The following is a 15,055-nucleotide window of genomic DNA, read 5'->3' as shown; positions in this document are numbered from 1 at the left end:
TCTGCCATGACAAAATGTAATTCTTTTGTTTATCCTCATCACACTACCTCGGCGCGCAAGTAGCAATGTTCTATGTAGTTTTGAATTAAGCTGTTAGAGGGCGTGGAGTTTGAGAAGCTGTTAGAGGGCTTATGTGTCAGTTGCGCTAAAGATTTTGACTACAAAAATCACAGGAAATATCCAGTCATTTTTCTTGTTTTCTGCTTTGGTAACAAACTAACGAACCAACAAATGGCTACGGAAGAAAACGGATAGTAGGATGCAAATGCCACTCTGTCAGTCACTGAGCCAGTCTAACCGGGAAGACTGGGACCTGTATTAAATGTACAGCTGTTTATCTCTTATGTTCAGAGTTTAGTTATCAAAAATGGAATCCAACATTTCGTGAAATAAGATTTAGACCCGACGTGCATTTGCGTGAAGAATTTTTAAAAATAATATTCAATTGAGACTTGTCTGATAACAGGTGACCACGTCATGTGATGCACGGCACAGAACTGACCCTATGGCGCTTTGAATTCGTCTGATTGTCCAGTATTCCCAGTGCAGATCCCTGCAGACAGACCGATTCCACCCTGCCCTACTCGGTCTAAAGGGGAGACGCAACAATTAGCGCCTGCTTTAAACCATTGAAAATCCTTTCTTGGTGGGATTTTTGTTAAATCTGGGCATTTTGGGGGTGGGAGCGGTAGGAAAGACCCTAAACTTGTTGAATCGGTTATAAAATACTGACCTTTAAAGTTTAACCAGTTGGGGTTTTTTGGCATGAGACAGTGGTATCATCCCCTGGATGATGCTGTTTTTAGCCAAAAGGACCCACCCAAGGGCTCTGATTAGGGCGGTGTATCTAAAAACTAGCCGTTTAGAAATTCTGGCAAATAAATTTGATGAGACTGGACATAGTAGGCTATAATTTGAGGGTACGTTTGTATGGCTTGAACTTTTTATTCTTGAGATAATTGCATATTTGTTTCCTCAACTCTCCCATTGGATTGTATGTATTACTGGGGAAAATTCGAATGGTTACGTCTCCCCTAAACATACAAATGCGAGCAAGAAAAGTATTGAAACATGGTGGGAGAAATGTAAACATTCGACCGAGGAACATCCATTTACTCTTCAAGCAGAGGTTGGATCTAAAGTTATCATGATTTGCCCCATTTTCAACAGCTGGTCCCTTGGATTCCAATCCTTGAAGGGTAATCACCAGTTGAACAACTGACATGACTGATATTAATGGATAACCAGGATCTAAGGGTCATCGTTCTAACGGTCACTGTCCTGGGGTCCTTCCATATTTTCTTCGAAACATTTTCGTTCTCCATTACATTTCAAACCAACCTATGAACCAAATTTTGATAGGTTCATTTTTAGATACACCTTCGCAGCAGGTATTTTGATTCTATGCAAATGTATGCCGACATAAAAACTTCCGATATTACGATAGGCTCCCCTGTTTCCGTAGTGGTTTGTCCCGCAGGTCAAAGTTCGACACGAAAACTCCAAACCACCGTACGGTCATAGACAGTCTTCGTCGGACACAAGCCTTACAAAATGTTCACGTTGGCGGAGGTCGCGGCGACAGTTCGCGACTACGTGGATCTTCCGACGATCCTGGTGGCCATGTCGACCTGCCTGCTGTCCTACCTGTACCTGCAGCGTCACAGAAACCTCCCGCCCGGACCCTGGGCCTGGCCGGTCCTCGGCAACATCCCGTATTTGGCTTCGAAAGCGGTACGTGTGGTGACAGTAAAGTCACCTTGTATAAACACCCACTGTTATTGATACTATCTCGTGGATAGATGGGCTGGTGTTTAAATTGCACCCATCGCCATATACTGCATTCTGTTGTCAGAACTTGTATCGAAAGTGCATCGTGTATGGAGTTACTTTTAAGTCACGATTTGCTTGTGGTCTGCGATCTATCCAGTTTGCTGATCAAAGTTCACAAGTCGCACATAGATATCTTGTTGATCTAAACAACAGATATCAATGTAGACTAGAGTAGTAGAGTAGAGTAGAGTGGAGTTCTTCTGGCGCAGGTAGGAATGTCCAGTTGCAATTTTAGCCGCTCTTCAATTTCAGGTCACTGTCATTCCTGGTAACAGCGGGTCATCTAGAGCTCTGTAGTTGTGTGTTACGAATTGCACCACCTGTAGATGTCACATTATGCGTGAGGCGTAGCGGTAACCTCAGAGGTTGAGGAGAGCCACACCTCAAGCACGTTAAAAAAAACATAATGGCATACACAAGTCATCGATAAAAGAAGGTGTGGGCAAATGTAGTTTGTCAGCCCGGTCTTATGCAGCTTGTTCTTAGTGTACAACACTACAGTGTTACGCCTTAAAGGGAGCTTAATTCCAAAATCATATCAAGTTGCTTGAGTAACTGCTTTATGGCGTACGTATCTTATTATCTGGATGTTTAAATTTCATCGACGTGTACCATATTTCGGTTTGCCGCTAGTGTGGAAAAAAAAAACAATGTTGAATTTTTTTAAATTTCATTTTCGGCCCACCAGCCTGCCTTTGGCCCAGATGTCCTGTACGAGCTATCCCAAAAGCACGGTGACGTCATGTCCCTTTGGATCGCGCGGGAACTGCACATCGTCGTCAGCGGGTACCAGACGATCCGCGACGTTCTGGTCAGGAGGGCAGAGGACTTTTCCAGCAGGAAAGTTCCTGCAGTGGTTGTCGATGCCCGCGGGGATGGGACGTCCACCAAGGCAACTAAAGGTGAGGCAACATTAAAAAAAAAATACATATATATGCTAGTGCACTTTGCCTTTAGTTTCCACAATTTCGTGAATTTGGCGATTTTTCAGTGGGAAGTTGATGTAGTGCAATGCTTTGCTTGTAAAGAGGAAATGATTCAGCCCTTGACTACAACGCCTTTTTAGCGAATAAACCATTTGATTGATTGAAAGGCTTTAAAAACTAGTTGAAACAACATCAAATTCCATTCAGGCGTTCTGTTCGCCGAGTACGGTCCGGACTGGAGGCAGCAGCGGAGATTTGCCCTGAAGACCCTCCGAGACTTCGGCGTCGGCAAGCGGAGCCTGGAGGGGAAGATTTGTGAGGAGGCCGCTGCTATTAGTCAGGAACTTGTGGCGAAAGACGGCCAGCCGTTCTACATCAAGCACCTGATGCAGGATTCCGTTTCAAACATCATCTGCTCCATCGTGTTCGGGAAGCGGTTCGAGTTTGGCGACCCCGAGTTTTTGTGGCTGATTGAGGTACTGAACGATAATGTAGACGTAAGGCCAGCTGAGGACCTGCTGGCCAACATTCACCCCGTGCTTCGCCACCTCCCCTTCGGGTCGCCGGAACAAAGGAAACTGGCAAAAAGCACGTCCAAACTCCAGACGTACTGTAGAGGACAGATAGAGACGCACAGGGAGACCTTTGACCCTAACGACATCCGTGACTTCATCGATGCCTTCCTACTTGAACAGCGACACGCTGGAGGAGACCAGACACAGAATGGCTTCACGGACAAACAGCTACAGGAGGTTTGGCCTACCATCTTCTTACTGCTCATATGATGTTTCGCTTCGACATATTTATCACCTAGTTAGAGTATGTGTTCTGTACTGTACTCCAGTAGTAGTAATAGTAGTAGTAGTAGTAGTCCCATAGCCTTTTAATCAGCCGTAGGGGCAGCACGACATGTTATGCTGTATCAATAGGCATTTTAGTCCTCTCCGTGGCAACTCTCTGTACTCCAGTATGTAGTGACAAATGTCCGATCGTTATCGTAAAACTTGGCTAATTCTTTCTTTCAAGAAGCTAGCCGTTCAAGGGTGGAACAGAGTAAGGGGAAAAACTCAAATGTATCCTGTATTACAGCGTCAGTCTGTCTGAAGCGCCTTCACGATTGTGTAATTTGAAAAATCCATCACAGATAATCATGGACCTGTTCCTGGCTGGTACCGAGACCACTGCTACGACCATGTGCTGGGCTCTGCTGTACATGCTGCTGTATCCAGACATACAGGAAAAGGCAAGTTCTTTGTTGTTTTTTTCGATGCACGACGCCTTAAAGTTGGATCCTAGTTTCCAGCATCAGAGAAGTATTCACCCATTATTATGTTATCAATGAGTCTTTTTTATACCAAGAATTCACGAATCACGAAGGGACGTAAAACGGGGGTCCCGTGTTCGAGGAGGTGCCTCAAGCACGAAAATCATGATCAGACTCATTACAAAAAAATTGGGTACCTACTGGCTGCAAATAATACACCAGGTGTATTATACTGTTTTTTTTTACTATACCATGCTCTACATGCTGCTGTATCCAGACATACAGGAAAAGGCAAGTTCTCTGTTGTTGCTGTTTTTCGACGCACGACGCCTTTTTCTAGCATCAGAGAAGTATTCGGCCATTATCATGTTATTCACAAATCTTTTTATACTGCTTTCTTGTCCCGGCTACAGGTGCATGGAGAAATCGACTCTGTCCTGGGACAGGCTGTTCCGTCCTACTCCCACCGGGACAAGATGCCCTACACAACAGCGACCCTAGCGGAAGTACAGCGCATCAACTCGGCAGTACCGCTCGGCGTTCCGCATTCCCCCTCCAGAAAAGCTACGCTGAAAGGCTACACCATCCCCGCCGACGTGTCCATCCTGGTACGTGTTTATGTGACAGCCATCAATCATATTCGCTAGTGAACTATTTCTCTTTTTGATTGATAATTTTTGTACTAGAACATAGCACAAAAAGGATTGATCATGACATGTAAGGCTATGAAGCGAACGGGAGCTTCTGTTGTAATTCAAAGTTAGGCTAGCAATATTGTCCCGCTTGGTGGAATTCCAGGAATTCATCATTTATTCATCGTCCATGCATTTCTGCGGACATAAGTCGAGAAGCTGTGGATATTTGATTGGTGTGCAGGATTAGGAAAAGGAAGGTCAAATTTGATCATGGGCCTCTTAGCGGCTTTCTACGGTGCTGCAACAGAACTTGTGCTTCTGATAACACGTGTTTTTGGACATGCTATGGTCGTGCTTTTTAGTGGTAGGTACCTTGCCCCTGAGGCGTCGCCAAAATAATTCGTCAAAATTTGAAAAGGTGATAGTCACCTGTTATGTAGATCCTTTAACAAATTTGGTAAGATTAAGTAACTTTAAAAAATAGATAAATAAACATGCGAAATATAACCTAATCTATGTCGTGTTTTACCAGTCCAATATCTGGTCGGTGCACATGGACCCTCAGCTGTTCCCGGAGCCACGGACGTTCAACCCCGACAGGTTCCTGGATCAGGACGGGAACTTCGTCAAACACGAGGCGCTCATCCCGTTCTCTGTCGGTGAGTTGGAAGTGACACCAATTATGATAACTTTCAAACTAATTGTTTTTGCTCCTTTTCATCTTAACTTCCGCTTCTCCTATGATCTGGACCAGGCGTTACTTGTGGTGTAGCAGACACATTGTATTGTTCGGTTTCGATTACAGAATGTAGCAAGTGGCAGGACAGATCTCTAGAGCTGGAGGCGTAGGTTACCATATGAATGTGTTTTGAATGATAAACAGAGCACTTGCTGTAGTTTGTTGGAACATATGAGGGTAACCATTACGTTTTTGCTCGCAAATGCTGCCTTTTTACTAGCCTGGTTACCAAACCCCAGCCCGATCTCAAGTATCTATCGTGCAGGGGTCTGGCCGGATGGGATAGGAACTCTTCTCAATTTTGCACCTTATAGTGGGCAAAAACCCCCACCAATAGAACAACACAGGATCAGCAGGAGGTAATTACACCCCTGCCATGATTGGTTAAAGACCCCCAACTGTACTTTTTGAATCCATAACGTAGCTGATTCGCTACTGTGATAGCCTGCTGACCAACTGTGGTGTGTTGTAGCTGGCTACCTGTGGTGAGAGTGGCCATCAATCCTAGGTTCTCCTCCCACTGACCAACACGAAAGATATATCTTGAGGTTGGGGTATGGAATCCAGGCTACCTTTTTACCTTCGCCAAGAAGGTCATGTTATGGTTAGAAAATTTTTTTGTGTCCCAGTATATAGGTCAATCTCAAATAACTTTGGTAGCTGAGGATGGAATGTCCCAATATTTGGTATTTGAGTTGCGGTTGCGTATAGCAAGGTTTTGTACGAAAATGGTACTGTTGGCGCTTTCTGTCGTGAGTGCAGCGGGGTGAGTGTGTGTGTGTGTGTATTTGCGTACAAGATAACTTTTGACGCTGTGGATCGTTTTGCATTATATTTGGTAATTATTTAGGGGTTTGGAAAACGACGGTCAAGTTCGATAATGGGCATCCTGGCGACAAGTTGTGGTACTGCAGCGGACCGTCGAAGTTGGCGTTAAAGTTATCCTGAAGTGGCAGGTTGTGGATTTTTGGCTAGTGGATACGTCTTTGGGTAGGGAGTAAATCGTGTAAGTTTGGGCCCCCTGGCGGCTTGTTTTGAACTGCAGTGGGCGATTTTGTTGTTATCTTTGAAAGAGAGTAAATCAAGCAGTGGTTGGTGGATTTGCATTATTTTTGGTAAGTACATACCTTAGGTAATGATTAATCCTGAAATGTATTGTATGCAAATCAGGGCTTAATTTACATGATAATTAGAAGAATGTGTAAATCCTTCAATTGACCTCTTTTCTGGACAGTCAGTGCTCAGTGTTGAAATACATCTGTGGTGCAGATTTGTGTTGTTCATGACATATTTGTGTCATCAAAACATAGATGTTATTGTTGCTAACACATTGTTTATTAGTTCTCACTTTGCAAGTGCCATGTTGTTTGTTTGTGCACTATGGGAAAGGGGTTGCTCCATTTTGATGTCAAGGGGTGTTTTTCCGGGCCTTATATTGGTGATGCTTACATGTATGTGGCAGGGAAAAGTGGAAGCTTGGTGGTTTGTGGCCTTTTCATTACCTTCGCCAAGAAGGTTAAACTTTTGGTTAAGGCTTAAGCCATAGTGTTAGGTGAGTCTTTATGTAGGTCAACAGTATAACTGGAGAACTGACTGATGGATCTTCATGATACTTGGTATTGAGTAGCGGTCGCAGAAACAAAGGTTGAGTTTGAAAATGGTTAGCCCGGTATCTTTCGTCGGTACTGCAGCGGGCTCAGTGTGTGAGTGTGTGTGTGTGTGTGCGGATAACATAACTTGAGAAGCTATAAAACCTTTAAGTCATTGATAAAGGCATTCTCCATAACGAACCTTGAATGTTTGGCGAAGGTATGTGTTTCGTGGAACTCTAGTGGTTAGAAAATTTTTTTGTGTCCCAGTATATAGGTCAATCTCAAATAACTTTGGTAGCTGTGGATGGAATGTCGCGATATTTGGTATTTGAGTTGCGGTTGCGTATAGCAAGGTTTTGTACGAAAATGGTACTGTTGGCGCTTTCTGTCGTGAGTGCAGCGGGGTGAGTGTGTGTGTGTGTGTATTTGCGTACAAGATAACTTTTGACGCTGTGGATCGTTTTGCATTATATTCGGTAGTTATTTAGGGGTTTGGAAAACCACGGTCAAGTTCGATAATGGGCATCCTGGCGACAAGTTGCGGTACTGCAGCGGAGTGTCGAAGTTGGCGTTATAGTTATCCTGAAGTGTCAGGTTTACGCTTTTTGGGTAGTGGATACGTCTCTGGGCAGGGATTAAGTAGTGCAAATTTTGGCCTCCTGGCGGCTTGTTTTGTACTGCACCGGGCGATTTTGTCATTATCTTTGGTAGAGTATAAGTCTAGGAGGGGTTGGTGGATTTGCATTATTTTTGGTATGTACATACCTTAGGTAATGATTAAAATCCTGAAATGTATTGTATGCAAATCGGGGCTTAATTTACATGATAATTAGAAGAATGTGTAAATCCTTCAATCGACCTCTTTTCTGGACAATCAGTGCTCAGTGTCGGTAACTACATCTGTGCTCCAGGCTTGTGGAGGTCATGACATATTTGTGTCAGCAAAACATAGATGTTATTGTTGCTAACACATTGTTTATTAGTTCTCACTAAATGCAAGCGCCATGTTGTTTGTTTGTGCACTATGGGAAGGGGTTTCTCCATTTTGATGTGAAGGGGTGTTTTCCCCCTTATTTTGGTGATGCTTATGTGGCAGGGAAAAGTGGAAGCTTGGTGGTTTGTGGCCTTTTCATTACCTTCGCCAAGAAGATTATACTTTTGGTTAAGGCTTAAGCCATAGTGTTAGGTGAGTCTTTATGTAGGTCAGCAGTATAACTGGAGAACTGATTGATGGATCTTCATGATACTTGGTATTGAGTAGCGGTCGCAGAAACAAAGGTTGAGTTTGAAAATGGTTCGCTCGGTATCTTTCGTCGGTACTGCAGCGGGCTCTGTGTGAGTGTGTGTGAGTGCGGATAACATAACTTGAGAAGCTATAAAACCTTTAAGTCATTGATAAAGGCATTCTCCATAACAACCCTTGATTGTCTGGCGAAGGTATGTGTTTCGTGGAACTCTAGTTACCACTACAATGCTCATGGAATTTAGGCGCCCCACAATGTATTTTATTCTCGTAATTTTGTCGCTTTCTGTTTTCTTGCTTGCAGCAATTTGCCACGAATAATTTTTGAAATTGGTGCGCTTAAAAACTACAGGTCCTCGAGTGTGCCTGGGAGAACAGCTGGCCAGGATGGAGCTTTTCCTGCTGTACGTTTCCTTGATGCAGCGTTTCACCTTCCAACTGCCAGAGGGCGCCCCTACACCGTCGTCCGTTGGCAACATGACCGCCCTGATCAACATGCCGCACCCTTTTGACCTGTGTGCTGTCTCACGTGGTTAGTGCCAATACTAGGTTCAAGTTAGAAGAACACGGAAAGGACGAAAAGCAGTACAACGGACATACCTGAAGACTGTGTAGAAAGCCGCAGGACAGGCGCCTTCTTATGCAACTGCCTCTTGATGAGCCTGCTGCAGTTCAATATTGATCTCCACAGAGTGCTATTTCAAAGATTGCGTCATAAGATTTCTTAAGACATTTTGGAGGCTGTACCCTAGATTCAAACACATTCGTTTTTCGCATTTCTCTAGTGCACCCTACTATACATTTTACCATGTCGAAAACAATCACCCTGTGGCCCTCAAATTAGTATAGAATCCACATAGGCTGAAAACTGTGTCCTGCTACCATAAGCATCACTGGCTGGGCGTGTATCAATTTACAAACACCAAATTATTCTTTGTAATATTGTAAACAAAAAAATAAAGCCCATGGCTACGGACCATGGGAGGATCTAAAAAAAAGAAAACAACAAATGATTTATAGTCCCTACCAGACTCCATGGGGTTTCTGGAAAACAAATATTGCAAACTAGGTAGCCAAATGAACTACTATGGCAGTATAACTCCTTTTGCGCACTATTCCGTCTATTTGGTCAATTTCTACTATTGCTCCAATAACCAATAAGCCTGGTAGAGACTTTTCAATAACCTACGTCCGTCAGAGACTACCCAAACGCGTCAACCAACAATGGAAAGGGTCTTATTTCTTTGCATTTAGCCACCAATTTTTCTTCTTTCTGAGACGAAAAATGACAACAATCATTGATAAAATGATGAAGTGCAGTTCACTCCACCAGTCCAAGTGGTAGCCATATTGTCCACTCAGGTTTGTTTCAACTTTGCTATTCGTCTAATTCGAATCAATTTACGAATTGTGTAGCGCCGCAAAGTCTGTGCAAAAGGCAAATTCCTCTTGGACAGGCAAGACAAGCTAGTCGAGGTTACTAGCTACGCAATGGAAGCATGTTCCCCTATTCGTTGGGTGAAGGCTATTTTTACATTTCGTCAGTAATCAGTAACCGTACATGTGCTCAAATATTTACCGTGTTTGCAGGATGTGCAATGACCCTGGGAATATACACCAATACAGTTGTAACTGCGTTCATGAAAGCGGAAAACATCGCCTCAAAATGTGTAACTTTGCAGAAAAGAGCTTTTAATCTTAAAAGATTTGTATTAATGAATTTGAGATTTAATTTTTTTTAGATAATTTGCTGCTGCTTGAAAGTGGCATTAGTCACAGTTATATATAGGAAATCGTCTTGAAAAGACCCTATTTAATTCGGAGCCGTGCCGTTTTCATATCGAATGAGTTATAAATGGAATAAGGTCATTACAGAATTTTGTTAACAGAATGAATTCTCAATAAAATTCCATTTGTACGAATGCAGCCAACTGTTGTTATTGATATTGCTACCTGTGTTATTCATAAGCTGACGTTATATAGATAATCTAACGACTTTTTTTTCTCGTGATGGGGTCTATTAATGTAGTTACAGTCAAACCTGTACATGTGACCACCTCTACTTAAAGACCAACTGGCCGAAGTGAAAATATTTTGTGGTCCTTTAGATAATCTGTCTGCAGTAATCATCTGTCCGTAAAGACCAGATCCAATCGGTCCTCTGAGAGGTTTTCTTCCAACGGGCAGTTTTGATGGTCGTACCATTGTATTTGATTTCCCACGGTCTCACCGTACCTTAAGCCAGCTTACTGGGTAGGTCGTCCGCCAACTTTGACCCAGTTTCTACCTGCGGCTGTTTATCAGCACAGTCGGTCCCACAATAACAGCGGTGCCTCGGCAAAGCAAATATTTGTCCCCTGCAGAAGGTATGTATATACACTGTATACGGTCACTCGGGGAAGGGTCGGCGCTCTTTCCCCGCCTGACCGGTTTAACCCGGTGAGCTGATAACGCCAGCGCGCACACCTACCTCACAACCGCCGTGGAACAGGTGTGAGATGAGTGTTCTAATGGAGACCGCGGCGACGGCCCGACACTTCGTGGATCTTCCGACGATCCTGGTGGCCATGTCGACCTGCCTGTTGTCCTACCCTATTTTGAAAAGTAGCTGATAGCAGAGTGTGGTTGTACGTGGGCATTATAGCAGTGGGCAACCTCAAGTCAACCGCATACCCTTCAGAAAGAACGCTGAAGCAACTCACCTTGTACCTGCAGCGTCACAGAAACCTCCCGCCCGGACCATGGGCCTGGCCGGTCCTCGGCAACATCCCGTACTTACTGTGGTTAACGGGCGTACTGTGGTATGTCTTAGTTATACGTAACGCTGTGATCCACATGTATTTGTATGTTGTTGCGATTAACATAAGGAACATAGCACCTAAAAACTGCCAAGGCTTAATGACCTGCCTCGATGTGTATTCGCTCGCTAGGTAGATTTATTCGCTGGTCATAGCAAAGGACAAGGCCTTATGACACAATTATACACCGAGGAGTATTACGTTATTATCATAGAGCTTATCCGAAGTAACCCGTGTGACTAGTGGTGCGTACCTAAACTCATTTTCAGGTTCAGGTCCGGATTCAAGTCCAGCAGTTCAGGTTCAGGTCCGGACTTTAAGTCCGGACCTGAACCCGTCATTGCATATTATGTGAACTAGAATTTTTTTTTGGAGGGGGGGGGGGGAGGGGGATGGTGCATGTTCAAAGAGGCCATCAAATTCCACCCAAACTTCCCCACATTAACTGACAAAAAGAAAACAGTTCTCCTTCTAACATCACAAAACCCACACATAATAGAAAAGGTAGGATCTTTCGTCTTCCACTGTCTTCGAAAAAGCTTAAGGAGTCGAACCCAATAACCCAGAATCTAGAGTTAGTTTCTACTACCTTTAGACTAGAGTAGACACTTATGATATTGTTTTTACACTGTTTGAATCTTTTATATTACCTGCAATGAGACCATGGGCAAGAATTTGCAATGAACTTTATTATAAAATTTCATGTTAGCATTGAAATGCAATGTTCAAAATATATGCAAATTATATACAGCCAGTGTAAACACAAAATGTTTTTTGGCTTTCTCAAGTGTAAATCTCACTGTCTATGGAAAGTTTTTTAGATGGTTTAGACCAAAAAAAAAGGAATATAAATGACAGATTTCTGCAAGTCCGGGCTTGGTTCCGGACATTTAGGTTTCTTTGGACTTGGACCTAAACATTTTTAGGTCCAATTCCAAGTCCGGGCTTTAGGTACGCACCACTACGTGTGACAGATATAAATTCCTAAATCCTGCCAAAATTTCCAGAGAAAACATTCGATATATTGTTTCTTACTTGTTTAGAAACATTTTCACCTGCATTAGCATAAATAAGCAGTTCTAATTATCATAATTTATGCAGAATGTAAAACTGTTTTACACTAAAATGCTATATCTATTTCCAAAAATTTGTCGTGGTTCTACACTTCTAAGCAACTATAACTTGTTTCTATAACAGCGATGATGAGGAATGCCTGTTATTTTATTGAAATTTCTTCATATTACGTAGTAAATGATGTATAATTTGCTGGGGTCATTTCGGAACCCAACGAACCAGACACAAACTTTCAAGTATTGCTTTTACAATAATGGGCAAAACTAGGTGAAAAGTTGTTATATGTTGTAAGACACTTACTCTTTAACCCCAAAGCTATCTACCAAAACATGTCCATAAGGTCGCAGGACACTGAGTATTTATCCGCGCCCCCGTGTCAATAGTAGTTCGGGCATGAAGTAGTGCGTCACAGTACTTGACAAAGCCGATGGTGTACTTCGATCAACGAGGCGGAAACTTTGGTGGAAAGTATCCTAATACGTCAGTTTTGTGACTGCAGTAGTTTGATTTCGATTTTCGGTCGCTCGGCTTGAATTTGCGCCTGAATTGCCGCTAACTTCGGTGCACCTGCTGCGATATGATGACTTCCGCTGGGTATCAAATAAAAGTTGTTTTTAAAAGAGAACGAGCAGACAAATTTAAGCTCATTATTACATACTTTGTAGATCGTACCCTGAAGTAGTCACTTTTGGTATCTTACTGCTACACCCCACTATCAATGTTGAAGCGTCGATGCCCACTTAACCATGTAAATCCCGATAGGCGAAAAAGACTGTTCTGCAGACCTCACAGTTGAGTGGCGAAGTGGATGCCTCAAAATGGGAACATAGCCAAAGTGATCTTAAAATCTTTTCCTCAAAAACTTTGTCCCAGTCTGGAGACTTTTTAGAATAGACACATTACCCACAAAGCATTTGAACATTCTTCTATAGATGGTGGTGAGGGGATGTCAAAAGTTCAGTAGGTCGCTAAAGAGACCTTTTGGACCTGCTTGGTGATATGGGGCTACTCATTAATGTCTTCAAACATACACGTAAGACGCCAGCGGTACGAACAGGTATTTGTCAGTCCTGGTGTCACAAACTCCACGCAGTTGGCTGCTCGGTGGATCAGCCATGCTTAGCTTACCCCTTCCCCAGCTTGTAGTTTGGTTCGCGGTTGTGGCGGGGATGTCCGCCACAGACCACGGCCCTATCTTCCACACGCAGTACGGAGACGTGCGGGGCGTGTACATAGAAGAAGGCGCCGTCGTCTTCGGCCTGCCCTTCGGACAACCTCCAGTTGGCGAGCTCCGCTGGAAACCTCCCAAACCGTTCACGGGATCGTGGGCACCGCACATCCGCGACGGCAGCGTCCCGGGCCCGGCATGTGTACGGGGCGGCTGCGGGCCAGACGATGATGACCCCCAATTCGTATGTCCTAGGGACGGGAAAATCAGCGAGGACTGTTTGTACCTCAACATCTTTGCTCCACGCACTGTCCTGACAAATTCTACCACTAAGCTACCCGTTATGGTCTGGTTCCATGGAGGTGGCTATGAGACAGGTACCGGCTCTGCCATCATTTACGACGGACGCTTTCTGGCCAATAAAACAAACACCGTTGTTGTGACAACCAACTACAGACTCGGGGCTCTGGGTTTCCTGGTGGCCGGCGAGGGGGAAGACGCCGCGACAGGGAACTATGGGACACTGGATCAGATCCTGGCTTTAAAGTGGGTACAGGAAAACATCGGCAACTTCGGAGGAGACAAAAAGCATGTCACAATTTTCGGACAGAGTGCCGGGTCCGATTCAGTCGGTATTCTGATGACGTACAACGGGTCTGCGGACTTGTTCGAAAAGGGCATCATGTTGAGCGTACCTTTCACCATCTATCACAAGTCTCGCGCCGACGCCATTCGACTCGGAAACCACTTCGCCAAACAGCTGAACTGCTCGCACGGCGACATCAAGTGTATCCGTTCCAAAACCACAGCCGAACTTTTAGATGCACAGGGTAAGTCAGGCAGCTTCATCGCCAACCCGTTTCGTCTCTTTGAGTTGTTTGTGCAGTGGGGACCCCACTTTGACGGCGATATTCTAACCGAAGAACTTGTGGAGAAGTTTGCAAAAGGACAGTTTCAAAAAAAGCCGTTTATCATAGGCACAGTAAGCGAAGAAGCTATCTTATTCATACTTGGCGCGTTCAAAGGCAAGATGACAAAACTTGAACTGGACGGCGTTGCTGTAGCCTTTATGCGTTTAAAGGCAGGCCAGGCCCTTCGTGAATATGACCCGCCACCATCTTCAGACTATCGGCCTGTTCTCTCCCAGGCCGTGACGGACTGGGTCTGGGTCTGTCCGACCCGCAACGTCACACGCAGCGCCATCGCCGGTGGAGAACCCGACGTCTGGCTCTACGTCTTCGACCACGTTTGGTCCTTCAAACATGCCTGGGACGACCAACCATACTGCAACGGCTACGTCTGCCACGGGGAGGACATTCCAATCGTCTTTCAAACCGCGCCGCTGGCGAACCTCAGCATGACCCCTGACGAGCAGGTCCTGGCTGACACCATCGCGTACCACTACGGGAACTTCGCACACACAGGGGACCCAAACAAGCCAAACCACCATCCCCCCCGTCCCTACCTCAACATACCAGATAACCTGAACTGGTCAAAGTACAGCAAGGACAACGGATATCCTATCCTGAACATAACGACTCCGCAGAACAGCCTGATGCACGATTATCGGAAGGAAAAATGCGACTTTTGGGACAGAGAGGACATTTACACCTGAGGAAATTTGGTGTTGTTTCTAGTACACCATGTTTAGTTTCTACTTCTTTGAAACGTGGTGTTTACACTGTACGTGCAGCGAAATATAAAACCAAATTTAAAAAAAAATTCTGTCCCTTGCGTCTTCAATGTGTAAGGTCAGTTAGGTTTTAGATACGAATTAGATATA

General features: G+C 44.4%; 2 protein-coding genes across 2 annotated transcripts; both read left to right on the top strand.

Annotated features, from left to right (window-relative positions):
* Positions 1 to 1,233: 1,233 nt before the first annotated feature.
* LOC118413155 (cytochrome P450 2U1-like) lies at positions 1,234 to 9,011 on the top strand. Its single transcript, XM_035816348.1, has 7 exons — positions 1,234 to 1,734; positions 2,522 to 2,735; positions 2,967 to 3,511; positions 3,904 to 4,002; positions 4,437 to 4,631; positions 5,191 to 5,317; positions 8,585 to 9,011. The coding sequence occupies exons 1-7, from the start codon at positions 1,555 to 1,557 to the stop codon at positions 8,767 to 8,769; spliced, it is 1,545 nt and encodes a 514-aa protein (XP_035672241.1). The 5' UTR covers positions 1,234 to 1,554; the 3' UTR covers positions 8,770 to 9,011.
* Positions 9,012 to 12,822: 3,811 nt separating this feature from the next.
* On the top strand, positions 12,823 to 14,972 carry LOC118413153 (crystal protein-like). Its single transcript, XM_035816347.1, has one exon. The coding sequence runs from the start codon at positions 13,220 to 13,222 to the stop codon at positions 14,885 to 14,887; it is 1,668 nt and encodes a 555-aa protein (XP_035672240.1). The 5' UTR covers positions 12,823 to 13,219; the 3' UTR covers positions 14,888 to 14,972.
* Positions 14,973 to 15,055: the final 83 nt, after the last annotated feature.

The sequence above is a fragment of the Branchiostoma floridae genome, chromosome 4, assembly GCF_000003815.2.
Source record: "Branchiostoma floridae strain S238N-H82 chromosome 4, Bfl_VNyyK, whole genome shotgun sequence".
In the NCBI taxonomy this organism is placed as follows: Eukaryota; Metazoa; Chordata; class Leptocardii; order Amphioxiformes; family Branchiostomatidae; genus Branchiostoma; species Branchiostoma floridae.
The sequence above is the reverse complement of the archived record's forward strand: the minus strand, read 5'-3'. Positions and strand labels throughout refer to the sequence as shown.